We start from the raw sequence: 23,423 nt of genomic DNA, 5'->3' as shown, positions 1-23,423 counted from the left end.
TTAGAGTAACAATAATAAAGATGATCCAAGATCACAGAAAAAGAATGGAGGCACAGACCAAGAAGATGTAAGAGATGTTTAACAAAGAGCTAGAAGATTTAAAGAACAAACAGAGATGAACCATACAATAACTGAAATGAAAAATACATTAGAAGGAATCCATAGCAGAAAAAATGAGGCAGAAGAACAACAAGAGAACTGGAAGATAAAGTAGTGGAAATCACTGCTGTGGCACATAAAAAAGAAAAAAGAATGAAAAGAAATGAGGACAGTCTTAGAGACCTCTGGGACAACATTAAACCCACCAACATTTGCATTATAGGGGTCCCAGAAGGAGAAGAGAGAGAAAGGGCCTGAGAAAATATTTATAGAGATTATAGCTGAAAATTTCCCTAACATGAGAAAGGAAACACTCAAGTCCAGGAAGCACAGAGAGTCCCATACAAGATAAACCCAAGGAGGAACTTGCTGAGACACATATTAATCAAACTCACAAAAATTAAACAGAAAGAAAAAACATTAAAGGCAACAAGGAAAAAGCAAGAATTAATATATAAAAGAATCCCCATAAGTTTATCAGCTGATTTTTCAGCAGAAACTGCAGGCCAGAAGGGAGTGGCATGATATACTTAAAGTGATGAAAGGGAAAAAACCTACAACCAAGAATACTCTACTGAGCAAGGCTCTTGTTCAGATTTGATGGAGAAATCAAAAGCTTTACAGACAAGCAAAGGGTCAGAGAATTCAGCACCACCAAACCAGCTTTACAAAAAATTCTAAAGGAACTTCTCTAGGCAGAAAAGAAAAGGCTAGAAACAAGAAAATTATGAATGGGAAAGCTCACCAGTATGGAGGTTCCTTAAAAAACTAAAAATAGAACTACCACATGATCCAGCAATCCCACTCCTGGGCATATATCTGGAGAAAACCATAATTTGAAAAGATACATGCACCCCAATGTTCACTTCACTATTTACAATAGCCAAGACATGGAAGCAACCTAAATGTCCATCAACAGAAGAACGGATAAAGAAGATGTGGTAGATATATACAATGGAATATTACTTGGCCATAAAAAGAACGAAATAATGCCACCTGCAGCAACACGGATGGACCTAGAGATTATCATACTAAGTGAAGTAAGTCAGACAGAGAAAGACGAATATCATATCACTCATTAGTGAAATCTCATTTTTAAAAAATGATACAAGTGAATTTATTTACAAAACAGAAACAGACTTACAGATTTTGAAAACGAACTTATGGTTACCAGTGGGGAAACATGGAGTGGGGAAGGATGAATTAGGAGCTTGGAGTTAACATATACACACTACTATATATAAAATAGATAACCAACAAGGACCTACTGTACAGCACAGGGAACTCTACTCAGTATTCTGTAATAACCTACATGGGAAAAGAATCTGAAAAAGAATGAATATAAGTATATGTATAACTGAATCACTATGCTATATACCTGAAACTAACACAACATTGTAAATCAAATATACTCCAATAAAAATTTTTTTAAAAAAGAACATTCGGGCTTCCCTGGTGGTGCAGTGGTTGAGAGTCCGCCTGCCGATGCAGGGGACACGGGTTCGTGCCCTGGTCTGGGAAGATCCCACATGCTGCAGACCGGCTAGGCCCGTGAGCCATGGCCGCTGAGCCTGCGCATCCGGAGCCTGTGCTCTGCAACGGGAGAGGCCACAACAGTGAGAGGCCCGTGTACCGCAAAAAAAAAAATAAAAATTAAAAAAATAAAAATTAAAAAGAACATTATAAGTGAAAATTTAAAAAAAAAATGAGTCATACACCTAGTGTAAAATACAAAACTATAAAACTTCTAGAGGAAAATGCGGGAGAAAATCATCGCAATCATCTGTTGAGCCCAAGATATAACACTGAAATCATCATCCATAAAAGAAAAAAATTGGTAAGTTGGATTTCATCACAATAAACAACTTCTGCTTTTAGAAGTAAACTGTTAAGAGAATGGCAAGAGGAGCCACAGACTAAGAAAAACACATTTACAAAGCATATTTCATCTAATAATGGACTTACATGCAGAATATATAAAGAACTCAAAGCTCAACAATAAGAAAAAACCCAATTAAAAACTGAACAAGAGTTGGACACTTCACACACACACACAAAATATATACATATGGATAGCAAATAAGAACTTTAAAAGATGCTCAACATCATAAGTCATTAGAGAATGCAAAGTAAATCACAATGAGATTACCAATACACACCTATTAGAATGATTACGATTTAAAAGACTGACCATACTAAGTATAATGGATGGGGCTACAGAAGAACAGGAAGTTTCATATACTGCTAGTGGGAATGTAAAATGACACAACCACTTTATTAAAAAATGGACAGACTGTTTTCCAAAGTTAAACATGCATTTACCATATGATCCAGCAATTCCATTATTGGGTAATTACTCTAGAGAAATAAAAATTAATTTTCATGTAAAATCCTGTACTTGAATGTTTTTTAACAGGTCTATTTATTATCATCAAAAACTGGAAACAACCCAAATGTCCTGCAATGGGTAGATGACTTAACCAACTCTGAAATGGAATACAACCCACCAATAAAAAGGAACAAACTACTGACACGCAAAAACTCAGAGACAGCTCAAAGGCATCATGCTAAGTGAAAAAACTCAGGCTGGAAAGGTTACACACTCTATTCCATCTATATGACATTCTCAAAAACACAAAACTATAGTGATAAGGACCTAGCAGTGGCTGCCAGGGAATAGAGACAGGGAAAAAGTGTGCCTGAAAAAAGATGGCACTAGGGGAACTCTTGGATGATGGAACTGTTTGGTATCCTGATTGTGGTAGCGATTACATAACCATATATACTTGTTATAACACATATTAAATTCAAAGAACTCTATACCCCCAAAGAAGCCAATTTTACTATATCATAATTTAAAAAATATTGCTATCTACTTGGAACATAATAGATCAAAAATACTTTCTGAAAAAATAAATTATCAGAGAACATGTACTGTAAAATTTCTGCTTCTTTCCAATTTATTTTGCTGCCGAAGTAAAGATTGATTTTGTAAAACTGTTCCGTGGGCTTTTAATATAATTAGTTCTTCATTCAAAATATTTCTTGACTGTGTTATTCTGTTTCCCATGACCTTATTTGTGTCTTTTGGACAAATCTCCTAATATAAATGTATTTTCATCAAATTCTTCTCTTGTGTTTTAAACAGATTTTGCTTTTATATATCATTTCTGTGTTTGATGCCTACTTGTTTATGACTATGATAGCTGTTTTGTTAATTAATTTGGCTTTTCATCATTACATAATATCCTATTTTATTTTGTCGAGTGCATTAGCCCTGAATTCTACCTTAAATCATGTTATATTACCACCTCTGCTTCTATACTGGTGCATCCCTTTATTTCAACCTTTCCATATTTCTTTTAAGTGCTTTTCAACTCCAATCTGGCAATCTGAATTATTAGGAGAATTGGACCCATTTACATTTAATTAACTGATAAATCTAATTTTGCTGCTTCCCTCTTATGTTTAGCATTTCTGACATTCTGTTCAAATCTGTGTTTGATCTTTTTCATTGCTGAGTTGTATTTCTGTGCTGTAATTAAAAGAATACCAAGTCAGGAGGCTGGATTTAGTCTCAGCCCTCTTACTAAGGTCTCGATAGCCAAGAGCTTATTAATTAATCTCTTTAAGTCAATTTCCCCCTTCTCATGAAAGATATACAAATTCCTGGTTTATCTGCTATGTCGTTATTTTGGGGGAGGGGCTAGAGGATAACAGGAGAGGGGGCATCAAGACAGATACCATCAAAGCTTTAAGGGTCCAAGGAGAACAAGATAGGAGGACCTGGATCCCAAAGTCTCAGTTGACCAACAACCTAAAAAGTATCAACAGTGACCTGTGCTACGTGCTCTGCTCCCCCAGAGGACAGAGCTGAGAAGCAGTGAGCACTGGAGGCAAGAGAAGAAGGGGAACAAGGGTACAAAGGTCCGAGCCTGGGAAATGAAGAGACACCGGGGCTTTCCGTGGAGACTGCTTAGAGGGAAAAACGGTTAGGATGCCTGATGGTCTTACGGTGGCTAGCAGTAGCAAGATAAGAACATCTGGAGGGGAAAGAAGGGTGTGGAGGAAGGTCTTGTCAGAAGTAGGCTAAATTCTGAGGCTAACCTGACTCTTGCTGATGGACATGAGGCTGGCAGAAGGGTGGGTGGCTTTACTCCAAATGGAAGTCATTATCCAATAAATAAGAAATAAAATGACCAAAAAAAGCCTGGAAATTAGGAAACATATTCCTAAATCAAAGATTTCAAATAGTCAAAGAGGAAAGCAAAACTGAAAATTTAAACTATGCAGAGAGCAATGAAAAACAAACAGCCTATCACAACCTATGGGACACAGTAAAACTTGTTCTTAGAGGACATCTTTATTAAAGAATAAAGACTAAAAAGAAGGGAACTTAATACTCATCTTAAGAAACTAACAAAATAAACCAAAATAAAAGTAGGAAGGAGAAAGAGGGGAAAAATAAGGCAATTCCTCAAACAATAAAATAGATACATTCCTTAAGGAAAAGACAGACCAAAAAAATGTACAAGTTTAGAAATGAGGGAACATAAACACAGATAATGAAGAGTTTAAACGAATACTACAGCGCCTTTCCTGGTGGTCCAGTGCTCCCACTGCAGGGGGAACGGGTTCCACTCCTGGTCGGGAACCAAGAACTAAGATCTTGTGTGCTGGCCAAAAAACAAAAAAAGATACTACATGCAACTAACTTAACAAGTGAGTTGGGATTTTCCTTCCTAGCTGCACTCCTAAGACTGTCCTAAGAAACAGAGAACCTGAAGAGGTTGTAACAGTAAGGAAGAAGCAGGATCAGACTGACTCAGATGAAATATAACCTTCACAGAACAGATAATTCCAGTAATATTTACGCAAGTAAGGACAATTTAAAAAGACAGAAAGCTCCTTCATTGTATACACTAATACAACTTTAATACCAAATTCTGATTTTTAAAAATACAAAAAAGGAGACCATCTTACATATAAAAATAGATGTAAAAATTCTAAATTAGTCAACAGAATCCAGAAATACATCAAACAAAATGAGTGAAGGCTTATCTAGGAAAGCAAGGACATTTCAGTATAAAAAGGTCTATCTACCATTAGTCAGTGCTGAAAAGGCATATGAAAAACATTACAACCTTTCCTAATAAAGCCTCTAAGTAGAATGGAAGAAAGAAACAATCTATATATGATCAAGACCATTTGTCATTATTCTAAATAAAGAAATGTCAGAGCCAGTTTTATTACTTTAACATGTTTAATTGAATGAAATTATATGAAATAGAATAGTTCTATTTTACTTTCTGAATTATCTCATATTCCCAAGTATTTTAACAAGTTTATGTTGTGGCATTAAACAAGATGTATAAACTACTTTGCATTTTAATTAAATTATCTTTCTGTTAAGTAAGCCCAAACTATAAAGTAACTTGTGGATGAAATAGATCTGACACCTGCCCTTAGAAGCCAAACAGTCATGGGTATTTCTAAAAACTTACCAAGGGAGTGATAAGAATCACTGATCTAAAGTCAACCAACAACAAGCAAAATTTGTCTAACTTTAGTTGAAATGTATCAACCCTCAAAAAACACTTTCACATATTGTAACAACTATAAGTCTTAGAGATTAAGAAATAGTTTGTGAGCCTGTCCTAAGTAGAGAGCCAGTTTTAAATTTTGTAATTTTTTTATTTGAAAATTTTTACTTAAAGTGCTCTTTTTGTATTCAAAGGTTACCTAAAATAGGGTAAATTAAAAAAACAAAAAGCATGAAGCAAATTTTGCCTATTTAATCATACTATATAAAGTTAATGTAACTACTTTCTATATCCATGCTTAAATTTCAACCAGTTGTATCTATGCAGTTGATTAAATACCTCAGGTAAAGACCTGATTAAGCACCATCTTATGGCCTGACCATAGCAAAAAAGAGAAATCTAATGCTTATTATTTTCCCCCCAAACATTCCCATGTAACAAACAAAAACCTGGTCAAAATATTCTTACAATTTTGTCTATGTGGTTTATTTTTATGTCAGAAACGTTACCTCGGATTATATATCATTAAATATTGGTTGTGCTTCATTATGTTTCTTCTTTTAAGACTCAAACATACTATGTAAAATCTCCTTTTCTGATTTGCATATCTATCATTTTCTCACTCTAATTTGTTTTAATATTCTTATTCATTTTGGTAAATTCTACCCACTTTTCCATTCCTAGCTTCTAGGTTCTTTATTGTGTTTCCCAGTTTCTACTGTCCCTTGTGATCCTTCCAATCTCACCTTCATTTCAGTGATGGTTTTATCTTTTCTTTCTTTCCACTCAATCAGCTCACACTGTATTTTCTCATGTAGTCGCACTATCTCTTCCCCGACCTCTTATATCACTGTTTTGTGCTCTCACTGATAAATATTTCCATTAAGGCTTTTAAATTCATGGCAAAATGTTTGGTCATTATTTTCATCTTCTTTACGGCAATATTTTTTTCTGGTGAGGATTCTTCAACTGTCCTTTGTTTTTCCATTCCTTTCTTCCTTTTCGATTCTTGAATGGTGGTAGTGGCCTTGAGCTGGATTCTTTTTTACTAAGTCATAGTTGAAAGTGGTGAGGTTTTCCTGGACAAGCTATTTGCAGGAGGTTCATGCAGAAAGCCACAGTGGATCAGTTCTGCACTGGCAAAATTTTGTCTTGATTCAGGGTTTTACATGAGAATCAGTTAGTTTTTTATCTCTCAACATTCAGAGGAGATAGGAAACCTTGAGGTTTTTCAAAGGCATCTATCTCCTCCCCTACTGCTACAGAGACAGACAAAATGCAAAAATGGCTGGTTTGTATGACTCCTTGTTTGGCTTCACCTTCCCAACTTCTTAAAACCAAACCAGATGCAGGGCAACTCCTGCCATTAGCTTAAGAAACCATTTTGCTTTTACAAACAAGGGATATAGGTTTTGCACCTCACAGTGGGCCTCTCAACCTCATGAAGCACCTCTTGCTGGCTCCGAGCTCTGCAGCCCTGGCATCGCCTACTTTCTCCTGCAGGCGGCCTGTCTGGTCCCCACTGCTCTTGGCAGCCATCCCACCTATTTCGTGGCTTGGTGTTTTAGCTGCCTTCTAGTATAGTGGACTACAAGGTGGGGTTTTAGTTTCTCCCTTTCTTTGTTATTAGTCAATTGCCAGAAAGCAAAAGATGAAAATGCCAACTCTATAGTACCACCTTCAAACCCGAAATCCAACAATTACCTTAATAGAGTATTTTATACAAGATAGAAACTTGAGTGTCTCACTGTATTACTGTAAGATAAAGGTGTGCTTTCCTTACTATTATACTGTGAGGTAAATACTAATTTTCGTATGGCCATTAACAACTGGGCTAATTATTTTTATTTCAAAAACTCATGTATATTGGTTATAACCTAGGGCAGAAAATTATCTGATGCCGAAATGTAAAAGATACTTTTCAAGACCCAAGGCCCATTGGGGGAACAAATTATGTATATTCTCATCAGTATGCTACAATCTTAGTATTTGCTTTTAAAGCAAAGCCTTTTCAGTAATAAAGACAACGAATGATCTGTCAGTCTGCAAGTCCCCAGTTACATTTGGGTTTGAAATGAAGACGGATAGTTTATAGTATATATAAGATCACTCCCTTAGGAAAATTTTAACTCTAGGCAAGTTTATTTTCCTGCCAGTTATTATTCTTCTACTCCTCGCTTATCCAATACCAGGTATGTTCTGAACAAAATCAAGTTTTATTAATAACTGATTTTTTAAAGGAGCAAATAATATACCAAAACCAAATTAAATAGATTTTGAATTACTAGTGTTTTAAATGATTACCTTTTACATGCATAACAGTAAATCTGTCAATGTTAACATGTCATCCAAAAGCTAAGTAATGCCTGATATAATTTATTAAACATTTAGAGGCACCGTGAGCTCATACTGATAGAAAGAAACAAAGAAGAACTCTTCTTTACAGAATTCTAAATAAGAAATGTAAATGGAAGGACGGAATTTGAAAAACCACAGCTGGACAACCACTATAGCTGGAATGACAGGATGACAGTTTACAGTGGAGAGACTTGGTGTACATCATCTTAAGGAACCAAGTCCCATCACCAGTAATGGCACAAATATACACTGTGTTCTGACAAGCACTTCTGAGGAATTCCTGACCAAAATGCATAACCTGAATCTAACCATGAGGACACACGGACAAATGCAATTGAAGGATATTCTATAATAACTGGCCTGTATGTGCTCTTCAAAAATGTCAAGGCCATGAAAGACATAGAAAGAGTGAAGAACTGTTCAGATTAAAAGAGACTAAGGAAAAATGACAACAAAATTCAGTATGTGATGCTGGACTGGATTCTGGACCAAAAACAATTCTTTTTCTTTGGTATACAAGACATTAGTGGGACAACTGATGAAATCTGTCTGTATACAGGAGAACTGTATCCATGTTCATCTAGAAAATACACATTAAAGTACTTAGAGGTTAAAGACACTGAAGACACTGTCTGCAATTTTCTCTCAAACAATTCGAGAAAAGCAAGAATACTGTGTATGTGTATGTAGACAGCAAATGATAAAGCATATGTGATAAATGTTAACATTTGGGGAATTTGATTAAGATATACAGGAGTTCTTTGAACTATTTTTACAACTTTTCTCTAACTATGAAATTATTTAACAATAAAAAGGAAAAAAAAATCAACCCAGTTAATAGAAACTCTTTATTTTGCCTAATAATAATACAAGGGTCATCTTTACTACATTCTACTCATCAGATCATGAAATTTTAGAGCTGGAAGAAAAATGTATTCTCTCACCAAAATTCCTCAATGTACAGAAGACAAGGAAGTGAATGACTTGCTCAAGAAGACAACATTCAAGGCAGAGCCAAGACTATTATCCTGCTCTGACTCAGCTCCTCCTACTGCTGCTGCAAGCTGCCTCTTGTTCCTTTACATTGTCACCTACTCCCTAAACATGTGACACCAGAATATTTAGCTCTGTCTTCTCATATATCCTAATAAGCTGGCGTGGCAAACCACTTTCAGGCAATCTAAATTTCATTTTTAAAAGGCATTTATGTATTACTGCTTCTAACAGTCTTTAATAACTAGTATCAATAAATATGCTGCCAGATGGGCTTCCCTGGTGGCGCAGTGGTTGAGAGTCCACCTGCCGATGCAGGGGACGCGGGTTCGTGCCCCAGTCCGGGAAGATCCCACATGCCGCAGAGCGGCTGGGCCCGTGAGCCATGGCCACTGAGCCTGCGCATCTGGAGCCTGTGCTCCGCAACGGGAGAGGCCACAACAGTGAGAGGCCCGTGTACCGCAAAAAAAAATTTTTTTAAATAAATAAATAAATAAATATGCTGCCAGAATACATGCCAGATACTGTACTGAGTGCTAAAAATACAAAATTAACACACTCTACTGCTGGGTGATACTGCTAGGTCCCTTATGACAGAGACCAAGTCTGCATTATTGAACATTATAACCCACCTCTTAGGACAGTGCCTGGCATGCAATAAACATTCAAATGACTGTATACTGCTAAATAACAGACAACCCATAGCACAGGAATGTGTATACAGATAATCGTAATATCCGCAGTGTTAACAAAGTACCATGAGACAACAGAAAAGGACTTTTTTTGCTTGGTGAGATCTACAAAGGCTCCAGAAATTTAATGACTACCAAAGTTAAGACTTGAAAGACAAATAAGATTTTGACACACATGGAAGCAATGGGGTGGTGAGAGGATGGGTAGGGGGAGTTAGATGAAACAGCCTGAAGCAAGAAAATATTTGGCATTTCTACTAAATTTTTAAACATAGGCTTACCTATTGTTGCTGCAAGTTCTGGATCAAAAGTATCATCTGTGAACCTCAAGAGCAGGCTAAAAGAGATGTTAAAAAGACAGATTAGTAATTTGGCTTTTCTTTCTAATCACTTGATAAATCTTCCTGATTGTTTTATTTTGTCACTAGTTAGATGCAGATAAGAATAGCTGATGTAGTCCACTCCCAGAAATACAGCCTCAGTGCAGGTATATACAGAGGAATTAAATTATTGGAACAGCAATTAAAGAGTCCCAAAAGCAAAGTAGTTTTTACTAGAAAATATGTTCCCCATGCTCCCCTGCTCAATTCGCCACGTGTGAAAACGACTGTGTTTTTTGCTTTTTTATAACTGTATTGGTATGTCCTTCTGAGAAAATGATATTAGCAAACATGTGACACTTTAACTGACATGGACAAAAAGGGGAAAAGTAAGTCTTTTGGAATGCAACAAATTAATTTTTTTTAATCTAATGCATAATTCACTCTGAATTCAGGTAAAAACAGAAAGGTGTGAAGTCTAGCATTTTGAAACAAGTAGTAAGACTATTACCCAACTGTAAAGAGATATAATAAAAAGTGAAGGCAGAAAGGTCACATGATGGCCAGAGCAGGTAGCCTCTGGCAAATGCTGGGTAGGGTGTATGAAGTCAAGGAGGCAACATGAAGCTACCAAAAGCTTTCACCGAAAGGAATGGCAGGAATCGCTCTTTATCTTGAAAACTTATTGCCAGCAAAAAAAAATGCAAGAAAAACAACAGAAGACACCTGCCATGATTATAGTAAGCGATCATGAAGGACTAAACCTAGGAAATGGTAAAGAAACTAGAAAGGAAGGCATGAAATGAAAAGATACCCTAAGAGTACTCCAAGATTTTGTTTCCCAGCATTATTTTGTTTAACATAAGGCAGAAGTGTCAGTTATTAGAAGCTCTTCAAAAATAAAATCTAAGCTTTTGTTAAAGCCCTAGATTTATAAAATTAATCAACTGCCCCTCACATTATCTCCTAAGTAGGACGAGACCATGCTATTGACCTATTTGCATTAATAAAATCAAGACAATAGCTATCTCATGTCTGAATTGCAGGAAAAAATGTATGAATATTTCTATAGATTATAATTATTGCTGCTAAAGATTTTTTTTTTTTTGTCCACAGGGTTGCAAAACGTAATGGCCTCCTGGTAGTTCCTGAACCCAGTGTCATTAATTCTATTTGAAGGATTAACTCTCCCTTTGCTGGTTTTGCTTTTTGTTGATCATAAAACCAGCACTACAAAAGCAAAGTAAAAAGAATCATATTGTAGATTTTTCTACTTAACATTGAACACTCTTGACTATAACTCATTTTACTTACCTCCAACATGAATTAGGTGACAGCACTAATAAGAATCTTAAAACACTACTCATAAGAATTTTCTTCTGTCCCCAACATTAAACTTCAAATCAATAAAAGTGAAGATTTCACTAAAAATTTCAGTTACTCACAATTTAAGAATAGAAAGCTTGTGTATCTATACTCAGTCACCAAAGAAAATATTATTACAAAAACGTAGAACCTTGTTGAGTAGTAATAATAACACCATAATAACATAAATAATAACAATGGTATTGGCTATTATTTATTAAACATCGACAACGTGGCTTGTCATTAATGGTATTTTGTCAGGAAAGACAAGGGTGTAAAGCAACAAATTTTAATACAGGCTTCGAGTATAAGGCAGCAGATCTTAGCCAGGGGTAAACTATTAGCTTGAAATGTATTCTAAATTCTATGTGTACATTTTTCTAGGCAGGGAGTCTATTTCTCTATTAGATTTTGACAGGAACCCACAACCCAAAAATGATTAAGAGCCACTGCTCTAAAGGATGTATGTTTAAGCCTTCATACTTTCAAAGTTAAAGGAGCAAAATACTCTCCATGCAGAGCTATAGATGGAAGGAGACACCAATCCACCTGGAGAAGACCAAATCTGTAATTAATCAGTGCGATTATAACTAACACTCATTTCTCAACTTACAAATGAAATTGGTCAAAAAGGATGGGATATAAGGGGCACAGGAGGGACGGCAACTTAAATAACAGAAGGTCTCTATAATCCCTCCCAGTTTCTGAAACACCTGGCTACTTCTTCACTTCACTATGGCTAGCCACGGAATCAAAGACTATTACACATTTAACACTTGATAGGGCCTGAGAGATTTCTACCCAACCTCACTTTTCGAACAAAGAAATGAAGGCCTGGAGTGTCTGAGTGACAAAGGTCACACAAGTGGCAGCACCAGTTTCATCATTCTCATCTCCTGGCTCCTCTCACACATGCTCATTACACTCCAAGTACGAAATAAACTGGAAAAATAACCCACTAGTTTGAATTAGTTAAGATATCCTTTGTTGTGCGATGATTTCTCAACAACACAAGTGATACATCACTTCCACTAACTCTAGATTTATAAAGAAATAGAAACCATTGGTTAGAACAACGCTGTATTATATCCATGACAAGTGTTTTTGTACTTACCTTAAAAAGCATAGGCTTCTAAAGTCATTTATTCTCATCTTATCCAGAAGGTGTTCAAAGTTTTTTCCATAGCATATGACATACACCAAAAATGTATATCTAGCCAGAAAAATAAGCCAACTTTCTCCTTAAATGCAATCCTTTCTTGAAAGAGGTAAAGGTGTTAAAATTTTGCAGTGAGTAGTTGATAATTCACCACTAACTATTGAGAAAAAGTCTGGAGCATATTAGATCCAAATAAATTTGTTTGAGGGGAGGGAACCAAGGGAACCAGTAAATCCACTTAACAGATTTTACTCTAGGGGAAGAACTTCAATTATGTGAACACTGCACTGCAATTAGCTTTCAAGTAATCACCCATCTAACACATTTAGAAAAGGTGCCAATCAACCATGTTTGGGGCTGAACCACATGAAATGACATTCAACCATTCCTAACTTCAAAATCAGCAATTTCATATGTCTTAACCTAAATGAGGGTCACATCTCAAGAAGAAAATGGTCACAAGGCCAAGGAATTCCTATTAAGACAATGTTTATATATTACCTAGCTTTTTAACCCTCAAATACAATAGATGGTGATCATGAAAATGATTTTATTCAGCCCTTTAAGTAACACACACACACACACACACAAATCATACTATCTTTTTAGCCCATAGTGTTTCATTAATTTACTCATTCTTAGGTACAAATCCCTCACTCTAACATACAGAGTACATTAAATGAGAGAAACTATGAAAATGTACCGCCATGCTTTAAAAACACATAAAGTTTCAGAATATATTTACAGAGTAAGGTTTCAAATACTCAAGTATTTTAAAAAAGTAAGACTTCACGAAGTAATGTGAAAGATAAGTTTATCAGGAGGTATAGCTAAAATATGAAATTGCTTGCAGCTCCTGGAATTTGGCTATTATTTGAAGATCAAAGCAGCGTAGAATACAAGGAGCTCATAATCATATGGCGAGGATACCTTCACCTGGAGAACTCTGTTCCAGGATGTGGATGAAATCACAGCCCTCTTGCAATACGCCCCAGGCTCCACGTCTTCCCTTATACTCAACTCTAACTACTGTCGACGTTATTTTCCCCCAAGAAAGCGTCAAGAAAGAAGAGACACATGCTAATGTGTTCTTTTACCTCTATATGATGCGGCACAATGACAAGTAACAATCACACTTGATTTTCAAAAGCGGCCCACAGCTTAAGCTCTACAGTCTTAGACTAAAGTGAATTATTTAAGCAATCAGAGGACTGAAGAGTTCTTTCACAGATGATTCATTTTAAAAAAAAAGAAAAAAATTGCGGGGTGCACCATAATAGGCCAGGAATGCGACCTACGGCGTCGCTAAACTTCCCGTGCAGAACTTGACGTACTACGAGGCAGGCAGGCCGAAACCCCAGCTGTAGAGCTACACCTCTCAACTCGCGGGGTGCAGGCAGCCTGGCCCCGGGGCCCAGAGGCCTCGCCCTCGGCCGGACTCGGGCCCAAGCCCGCCCGCCGCGCCCTAGGCTCCTCTACAGCAAACCGCCGGCCGGGCGGCGGCCCCGGAACTGTTTTCCTCTGGGTGCGACAGGAGGCGAAGCGATCCAGGGAGCCAGGCCTGGCAGAGGCCGTGGACCGGGCGGAGGGGTGGCGGGGCCGCGGGGCCGCGCAGCGGGAAGGCCCGGAGGCCGCCCCAGCCCGGGCCGCGCCCGGCCGTCGCCGTTTACCGTTCCTGCCGCGGCCCAGGGGACAGCGGCCACCGAGGGGGAAAGGGCCCTGCCACCCTCGTCACGGCCCGCAGAGCCGCCTCACCTGGACTTGCCCACGCCACTCTCGCCGATGATGAGGATCTTCAGGGTGGTCAGCACGTCCTCGTCCATCCTGACCCTGCTCCGCTCGGCTCACAGCTGGCCGCCCCGCTCCGCCTCTCAGCCCTTCCCCAGGGGGAGCTGCCGCGCATGCGTCCCGCCCCGCCGGTGCCACCTTCCTTTCACACCGGGTGTTTAGGTTGCAGGAGCCCCGCACGCCCGGGTTCCGCCTGGAGGTAGCTCTGCGTCGGCGCAAACCCAAGTCCCAGGTGTCCTTCCGGAGAGGGCAACTCCTCCCTTGCGCAAGCGCAGAGGGAGAGTGCCGGGTGTGATTTCACCGAGTTCGCAGGCTCTTCCGCTTCTCCAGCCCTCATTTAACCGTCCTTCCTTGGTGCACGTACTCGGAAGAGGACTGAGTCAGGGGAGTATGGTGCTCTCTGATTTCAATAGCTGCTCAAAACAGCTGCATTGCAGTGGCAAGAGTCTTGTGCGCGAAGGCAGATTATCTTAATTTTAGGTCCCAGCCACCGTATAACCGCTTTGCATTACCTAGACTTCTGAGCCTGTTCCCCTCAGTCGGCACAACTATACTTCTTTGAACAAGACCGGCGTCTTAGAATTGTTATGAAGATTAAATGAGTTAATTTCTGATGGCACTTTGTAAACTCAAGTGCTCTATAAAAGGTGTGATCTGGTATTATTAACTTCCTGGCTGTTTGACAAATACCCTTCACACCTCACTTCATATTCAGAGAGATGTAAACCTCAGGTAGATCAGGTGCATACAAATCTCTGGTGGTGCAACTCAAACCAACTGTTACTCATAAGAGCTACTACACCACAACTGCAGGAATTGTATGTACATGCTTTGTCTTCTTGGCAAGCTATAAATCTTAGTGAGGGCGCCAAACCTCATGTATAGTAACTAACAAAGTGCCTGGTACATGGCAGACACTAAATAAACATTAGCCTCCCATCTTATCTTCTTTTACCTGCAGCTAATGCCAGATACAATAGATATTTAATTAAAGAATACATGTTAATAAAAGTTAAAATAAATTAAGGAAATAATCTTTTTAAATACCCGGAAAAGCTCTTGTGTTAGATACCCAAATGGGTCCTTCACCTCCTTCAGGTCTTTGCTCTAATGTTGCCTTCTTAATGAAGCCTTCCCTGTACACACTACTCGAAATCTGCAAATCCTTCCAACATTCCCTATACCTCTTTTCATTGTTTTTCTGCATGTACTTACTGCCCTCCGATATATATTTTACTACTTTGTTCACTGTCTAATCTTCCCCAAAGACAAGGGAAGCTTCATGAAGGCAAGGATTTTTTTTCTGTTTTGTTCGTTCTACCCTCTGTGTCTAGAGTAGTTCCTGACATATAATATGGGCTAAATAAATATTTGTTGAATGAATTAATTGAATGAACATTCTTCCGTTCCTAACTTTGGAAGGTGATGTCAACCAGGCAACCACAACCTCTCAAAATAGCAGTTGAAACCTCAATCAAGACTATCCAGCCTCCTTTTGGCCAAGGCATCAAGAGCTTATTAGTGAGACTCACAATATTGTCAAGTTTTCCTGCTCTGGGGCAGTGATTCTAAAAGTGTAGTCCCCAGATCCCTAGAGATCCCCTTCAGGGATGAACACAAGGTCAAACTATGTTCATAGTTATTCAAGATGCTGTTTACTTTTTTCACTCTGGTTCTTTGATACTACAGTGGAGTTTTCCAGAGGCTATATACAGTGTGATAGCAAAACAGATTGAAGGCAGAACCAGATCTTAGAATTCAGCTATTTTCTATTAAGCCAGACATTAAAGAGATTTGCAGAAACGTAAAATAGTGCCACTTTTCCACTGATTTTTTGTTTTAAAATAATTATTTTCATAAACATTTATACCAACTAGTAATAGGTTTATTATGTTTTAAGATGGTTTAATACATATGTTTAAATTTTTCTCAGTTCTAATTTGAATAGTAAATATGAATAGTCATCAGCTCTTTCAAGTCCTCAATAATTTGTAACAGTATACAATAATTTGTACAACCAAAAAGTTTGAGAACTGTTGCATGGCACAGCTGCCAAGACGTCTCCACGTGGGTCTGTCCAGGTGCAGAAAACCAAGCTAAACATGAATCATGCCGACATCATCATCTTCTCTATACTAGCTTTTCCTCCTGGTTTCCTTTTTAAGGAATGACATTAACAGCCGCTCACCTTCCTCAGCCTCACTACCCACCTCCCTTAAGCATCCTGAAATGTATCCACTTTCTTCACTTCTACCATCACTGCTAATGTCAGGTCACCACCTCAGTTTCTTGCTGGATCACCTGCCCTGTTAGCTGCCCAGCTGGCCTTCCTGCCTTCATTCTTCTCTCTCCTCAGGCTCTTCTCTACCCTGCAGCCAAAGTGGCACTGCTAAAGTGCAAACCTAGTCCAGTCATCCTACCTTTTTTATGTTGCTCACTGCCCTTCCAAGTATTTATTATTTTATCATAGGCCCTGGTTATCCCTCCAACCTCATCTCTTGCTATCTCATGCCTTGCACTCTGTGTTCTGGCCAAATTAAACTCCTTTCGTATGTTCAGTGAGCCGTGTTTTCCTGTCTCCAGGACCTTGTCATTCCTTCCGCCTGGAGTCCCCTTCTTTCCTCTGTCCCCAGTCCCATCCCTGCACATACACACACTCTTGCTTGGGCAGCTCCTCCTCATCCTCCATGTTCCAGTTTTTGGATCTATTTCTCCGGAATGATTTCTCAGGCCCCCCAGGTCAGCATTACATTGTGTTCTGATAGCGTCCTACGCATCTACTGTGGTATGTACTCCACAGTATTATAATTGCTTGTTCTCCTACCAGAATGTGTGCTTCTTGAAAGCAGACTTGATTAGTGTCCTGTTCACTGTTCTGTCTCCAGCATGCAGTAAAATGCCAAGCATAGAGTAGCTGCTCAAAAAATATTTGTAAATATAAAAACCTCAAATCAACTTCAGAAATTTGGAACAGTGAGGTCTTCTTATTTATTTGTTGCTTATATGAGTTGGAGTGTCTCTTGAATCTCTGTCTTGAACATTAGGGCAAGAAAAACCTCGGTAAATCTTAATGCACAGCCATTACCAGGTATTGCTAGAAAGGAAGCAAGCATTCATGCACAGGTAAGGCAAGGTAGTATTCTTTGTGCTAAATAGGTGACACAGAAAATAAATGCTCCAGAAATTCAGGCAAGAGTAATTGATCACTGAAGCTTAGGGCCACCAGAAAAGGCTTCAGGAAGGAAGCAGGACTTGAAAAGGGGTACAGTTTAGACAAGTGCAAGAAAGGGGGTACCGCTTCAGGCAGAATGAATCTAGCATAAACAAAGGCATCAGGACTCTATTTTAGATGGATAAATCTGGCTATTTACAGGAAGAATTAGGGAACAGACAGGAGTAAAGACATTGTGGACAAAGGTCACCTGCCATATCAGTAAACAAAGGATGTTGCCACCACCAAGCTGTCAGCTACTGCAGCCGCCCCCAGAGGTGTACCCTGAGGGGGCTCAGGGTCGGAAAGAAGAGGATACTGGCACTAGATAGTTAAGATGCATATCAAAGGAATGATTTCAATAAGCCCAGACTCCTGCATCTTCCCATGCATAGAAAAAATGCTAAATCCATTAAATTGAGATGTCTGTTTCTTTAATTAGGAGTAATCTTTTGCTGTTTGACCACTGTTTTATGTTTTTTTCCAAAAACTCATACATATGCTGGCTCTTTGCTTACCTCTTTGGAACAGTCCCTCAGAGCTGAGAGACTGTATCCCTGGCTTAAGTCTTGTGTTAAGTCAACCAAATAAAGTATAATTCTCAACTTTTAGGTTGTGCATTTTGTTTTTAGTCCACAGCATGGAGACCTCATAGGAAATTAGGGGAAGACCTGAATGTGGTGGTGATGGGGGTTGGGGACTGGAAATGGAGGTATATATACAAACGACAAAAGGAATAATTGCCCCATGCCCAGTGAAAGATGAGGAGGAAAAAAAGGTGAGAAAAATTTCAAGAATTTCTCTACTATTGTAAGTCTCAGTGCCACCAATAAGCAGGCAAACTTATGACAGAAATGGTGAGGAAAATGAATTACATTTCAGCCATTTCAGTTGAATTATGTGAAGGTACACCTTGGAAGCAAAATTTTTCAGAACCCTTTTAGAGCCGTGCTTCTGAAATTCAGGCCAGATAGCAAGACACCAAAACAGAAGAATCAGGAAGATGACATTCCTGGCCAACAGTCTGGCCTGGGGGATCTGTTTCCCATATGCACTGTTTTGTTTTGTTTTTAACATCTTTATTGGAGGATAATTGCTTTACAATGTCGTGTTAGTTTCTGCTGTATAACAAAGTGAATCAGTGATATGTATAGACATATCCCCATATCCCCTCCCTCCTGAGTCTCCCTCCCACCCTCCCTATCCCACCCCTCTAGGTGGTCACAAAGCACGGAGCTGATCTCCCTGTGCTATGTGTCTGCTTCCCACTAGCTACCTGTTTTACATTTGGTAGTGTATATACGTCCATGCCACTCTCTCACTTCATCCCAGCTTACCTTTCCCCCTCCCTGTGTCCTCAGGTCCGTTCTGCATGTCTGCGTCTTTATTCGTGTCCTGCCCCTAGGTTCTTCAGAACGTTTTCTTTTAGATTCCATATATATGTGTTAGCATACGGTATTTGTTTTTCTCTTTCTGACTTACTTCACTCTGTATGACAGACTCTAGGTCAATCCACCTCACACAAATAACTCAATTTCGTTTCTTTTATGGCTGAGTAATATTCCACTGTATATATGTGCTACATCTTCTTTATCCATTCATCTGTCGATGGACACTTATGTTGCTTCCATGTCCTGGCTATTGTAAATAGTGCTGCAACGAACATCGCGGTACATGTCTCTTTTTTTTTTTTTTTTTTCTTTTTGCGGTATGCGGGCCTCTCACCGTTGTGGCCTCTCCCGTTGCGGAGCACAGGCTCCGGACGCGTAGGCCCAGCGGCCATGGCTCACGGGCCCAGCCGCTCCGCGGCATATGGGATCCTCCCAGACCGGGGCACGAACCCGTATCCCCTGCATCGGCAGGCGGACTCTCAACCACTGCGCCACCAGGGAGGCCCACATGTCTCTTTTTGAATTATGGTTTTCTCAGGGTATATGCCCAGTAGTGGGATTGCTGGGTCATATGGTAATTCTATTTTTAGTTTTTTAAGGAACCTCCATACTGTTCTCCCTAGTGGCCATATCAATTCACATTCCCACCAACAGTGCAAGAGGGTTCCCTTTTCTCCACACCCTCTCCAGCATTTATTGTTTGTAGATTTTTTGATGATGGCCATTCTGACAGGTGTGAGGTGATACCTCATTGTAGTTTTTTTTTTAAACATCTTTATTGCAGTATAATTGCTTTACAATGGTGTGTTAGTTTCTGCTTTATAACGAAGTGAATCAGTTATACATATACAAATGTTCCCATATCTCTTCCCTCTTGCATCTCCCTCCCTCCCACCCTCCCTATCCCGCCCCTCTAGGTGGTCACAAACCACCTAGCTGATCTCCCTGTGCTATGCGGCTGCTTCCCACTAGCTGTCTATTTTACGTTTGGTAGTGTATATATCTCATTGTAGTTTTGATTTGCATTTCTCTAATGATTAGTGATGTTGAGCATCCTTTCATGTGTTTGTTGGCAATCTGTATATCTTCTTTGGAGAAATGTCTATTTAGGTCTTCTGCCCATTTTTGGATTGGGTTGTTTGTTTTTTTGATATTGAGCTGCATGATCTACTTGTATATTTTGGAGAATAATCCTTTGTCAGTTGTTTCGTTTGCAAATATTTTCTCCCATTCTGAAGATAGTCTTTTCGTCTTGTTTATGGTTTCCTTTGCTGTGCAAAAGCTTTTAACTTTCATTAGGTCCCATTTGTTTATTTTTGTTTTTATTTCCATTTCTCTAGGAGGTGGGTCAAAAAGGATCTTGCTGTGATTTATGTCGAAGAGTATTCTTCCTATGTTTTCCTCTAAGAGTTTTATAGTGTCTGGCCTTTCATTTAGGTCTCTAATCCATTTTGAATTTATTTTTGTGTATGGTGTTAGGAAGTGTTCTAATTTCATTCTTTTACATGTAGCTGTCCAGTTTTCCCATCACCACTTATTGAAGAAGCTGTCTTTTCTCCATTGTATATTTTACCTCCTTTATCAAAGATAAGGTGACCATATGTGTGTGGGTTTATCTCTGGGCTTTCTATCCTGCTCCACTGATCTATATTTCTGTTTTTGTGCCAGTACCATACTGTCTTGATTACTGTACCTTTGTAGTATAGTCTGAAGTCAGGGAGTCTGATTCCTCCAACTCCATTTTTCTTTCTCAAGGTTGCTTTGGTTCTTCAGGGTCTTTTGTGTTTCCGTACAAAATGTGAAATTTTTTGTTCTAGTCTGTGAAAAATCCCCTTGGTAGTTTGATAGGGATTGCATTGAATCTGTAGATTGCTTCAGGTAGTATAATCATTTTCACAATGTTGTGAAATTCTGTAGATTTGAGTCTTCTCCCTTTTTTTCGTGATGAGTCTGCCTAATGATTTATCAATTTTGTTTATCTTCTCTAAGAACCATCTTTTAGTTTTATTGATCTTTGCTATTGTTTCCTTTGCTTCTTTTTCATTTATTTCTGATCTGATGTTTATGATTTCTTTCCTTCTGCGAACTCTGGGGTGTTTTGTTGTTGTTGTTGTTCTTCTTTCTCTAATTGCTTTAGATGTAAGGTTAGGTTGTTTATTGGAGATCTTTCTTGTTTCTTGAGGTAGGATTGTATTGCTATAAACTTCCCTCTTAGAACTGCTTTTGCTGCATCCCATAGGTTCTGGGTCATCATGTTTTCATTGTCATTTGTTTCTAGGTATTTTTTAATTTCCTCTTTGATTTCTTCAGTGATCTCTTTGTTATTTAGTAGCATATTGTTTAGCCTCCATGTGTTTGTATTTTTTACAGTTTTTCTTTTCCTGTAATTGATATCTAGTCTCATAGCATTGTGGTCGGAAAAGATACTTGATATGATTTCAGTTTTCTTAAATTTACCGAGGCTTGATTTGTGACCCAAGATATGCTCTATCTGGAGAATGTTCCATGAGCACTTGAGAAGAAAGTATATTCTGTTGTTTTTGGATGGAATGGCCTATAAATATCAAATAAGTCCATCTTGTTTAATGTGTCATTTAAAGCTTGTGTTTCCTTATTTATTTTCATTTTGTATGATCTGTCCATTGGTGAAAGTGAGGTGTTAAAGTCCCCTACTATGATTGTGTTTCTGTCGATTTCTCCTTTTATGGCTGTTAGCATTTGCCTTATATATTGAGGTGCTCCTATGTTGGGTGCATAAATATTTACAATTGTTGTATCTTCTTCTTGGATTGATCCCTTGATCATTATGTAGTGTCCTTCTCTGTCTCTTGTAATAGTCTTTATTTTAAAGTCTAGTTTGTCTGATATGAGAATTGCTACTCCATCTTTCTTTTGATTTCCATTTGCATGGAATATCTTTTTCCATCCCCTCACTTTCAGTCTGTATGTGTCCCTAGGTCTGAAGTGGGTCTCTTGTACAGAGCATATGTACAGGTCTTGTTTTTGTATCCATTGAGCCAGTCTATGTCTTTTGGTTGGAGCATTTAATCCATTTACATTAAAGGTAATTATTGGGCCTCCCTGGTGGCGCAGTGGTTGAGAGTCCGCCTGCCGATGCAGGGGATACGGGTTCGTGCCCCGGTCTGGGAGGATCCCATATGCCGCGGAGCGGCTGGGCCCGTGAGCCATGGCCGCTGAGCCTGCGCATCCGGAGCCTGTGCTCCGCAACGGGAGAGGCCACAACAGTGAGAGGCCCGCGTACGGAAAAAAAAAAAAAATTAAAAAAAAAAAAAATAAAGGTAATTATTGATATGTATGTTCCTATTAACATTTTCTTAATTGTTTTGGGTTTGTTTTTGTAGGTCTTTTCCTTCTCTTGTGTTTCCTGCCTAGAGAAGTTCCTTTAGCATTTGTTATAAAGCTGGTTTGGTGGTGCTGAATTCTTTAAACTTTTACTTGTCAGTAAAGTTTTAATTTCTCCATTGAATCTGAATGAGATCCTTACTGGGTAGAGTCATCTTGGTTGTAGGTTCTTCCCTTTCATCACTTTAAATATGTCCTGCCACTCCTTTCTGGCTTGCAGAGTTTCTGCTGAAAGATCAGCTGTTAGCCTTATGGGTGTTCCCTTGTATGTTATTTGTTGCTTTTCCCTTGCTGCTTTTAATATCTTTTCTTTGTATTTAATTTTTGATAGTTTGGTTAATATGTGTCTTGGTGTGTTTCTTCTTGGATTTATCCTGTATGGGACTCTCTGCACTTCCTGGGCTTGACTGACTATTTCCTTTCCCATGTTAGGGAAGTTTTCAACTATAATCTCTTCAAATATTTTCTCAGACCCTTTAATTTTCTGTTCTTCTTCTGGGACCCCTATAATTCGAATGTTGGTGTGTTTAATGTTTTTGCAGAGGTCTCTGACACTGTCCTCAATTCTTTTCATTCTTTTTTCTTTATTCTGCTCTGCAGTAGTTATTTCCACTATTTTATCTTCCAGGTCACTTATCCATTCTTCTGCCTCAGTTATTCTGCTATTGATTCCTTCTAGAGAATTTTTAATTTCATTTTTTGTGTTGTTCATCAATGTTTGTTTGGTCTTTAATTCTTCTACATTTTGTTAAATGTTTCTTGTATTTTCCCCATTCTATTTCCAAGTTTTTGGATCATCTTTACTATCATTACTCTGAATTCTTTTTCAGGTAGACTGCCTATTTCCTCCTCATTTGTTTGGTCTGGTGGGTTCTTACCTTGCTCCTTCATCTGCTGTGTGTTTCTCTGTCTTCTCATTTTGCTTAACTTACTGTGTTTGGGGTCTCCTTTTCACAGGCTGCAGGTTTGTAGTTCCCGTTGTTTTTGGCATCTGCCCCCAGTGGGTAAGGTTGGTTCAGTGGGTTGTGTAGGCTTCCTGGTGGAGGGGACTGGTGCCTGTGTTCTGGTGGTTGAGGCTGGATCTTGTCTTTCTGGTGGGCAGGACCATGTCTGGTGGTGTGTTTTGGGGTGTCTGTGACCT

General features: G+C 38.8%; 1 protein-coding gene across 1 annotated transcript in view; it reads right to left on the bottom strand.

The window, feature by feature from the left end:
* Positions 1-14,525, bottom strand: part of RAB18 (RAB18, member RAS oncogene family) — a 33,228-nt gene extending 18,703 nt beyond the window's left edge. Inside the window, exons 1-2 of the mRNA XM_082616811.1 lie at positions 14,285-14,525; positions 9,967-10,022 (exon numbers count right to left, since the gene is read on the bottom strand). Of these exons, the coding sequence (XP_082472937.1) occupies positions 9,967-10,022; positions 14,285-14,352 (124 nt within the window). The 5' untranslated portion in view covers positions 14,353-14,525. The remainder of the gene's footprint in view (positions 1-9,966; positions 10,023-14,284) is intronic.
* Between the last annotated feature and the right edge of the window lie 8,898 nt (positions 14,526-23,423).

This window comes from Mesoplodon mirus (genome assembly GCF_964341445.2).
Source record: "Mesoplodon mirus genome assembly, chromosome: 4".
In the NCBI taxonomy this organism is placed as follows: Eukaryota; Metazoa; Chordata; class Mammalia; order Artiodactyla; family Ziphiidae; genus Mesoplodon; species Mesoplodon mirus.
Note: the sequence above shows the minus strand (reverse complement) of the source record. Positions and strands in the feature narration are given on the sequence as shown.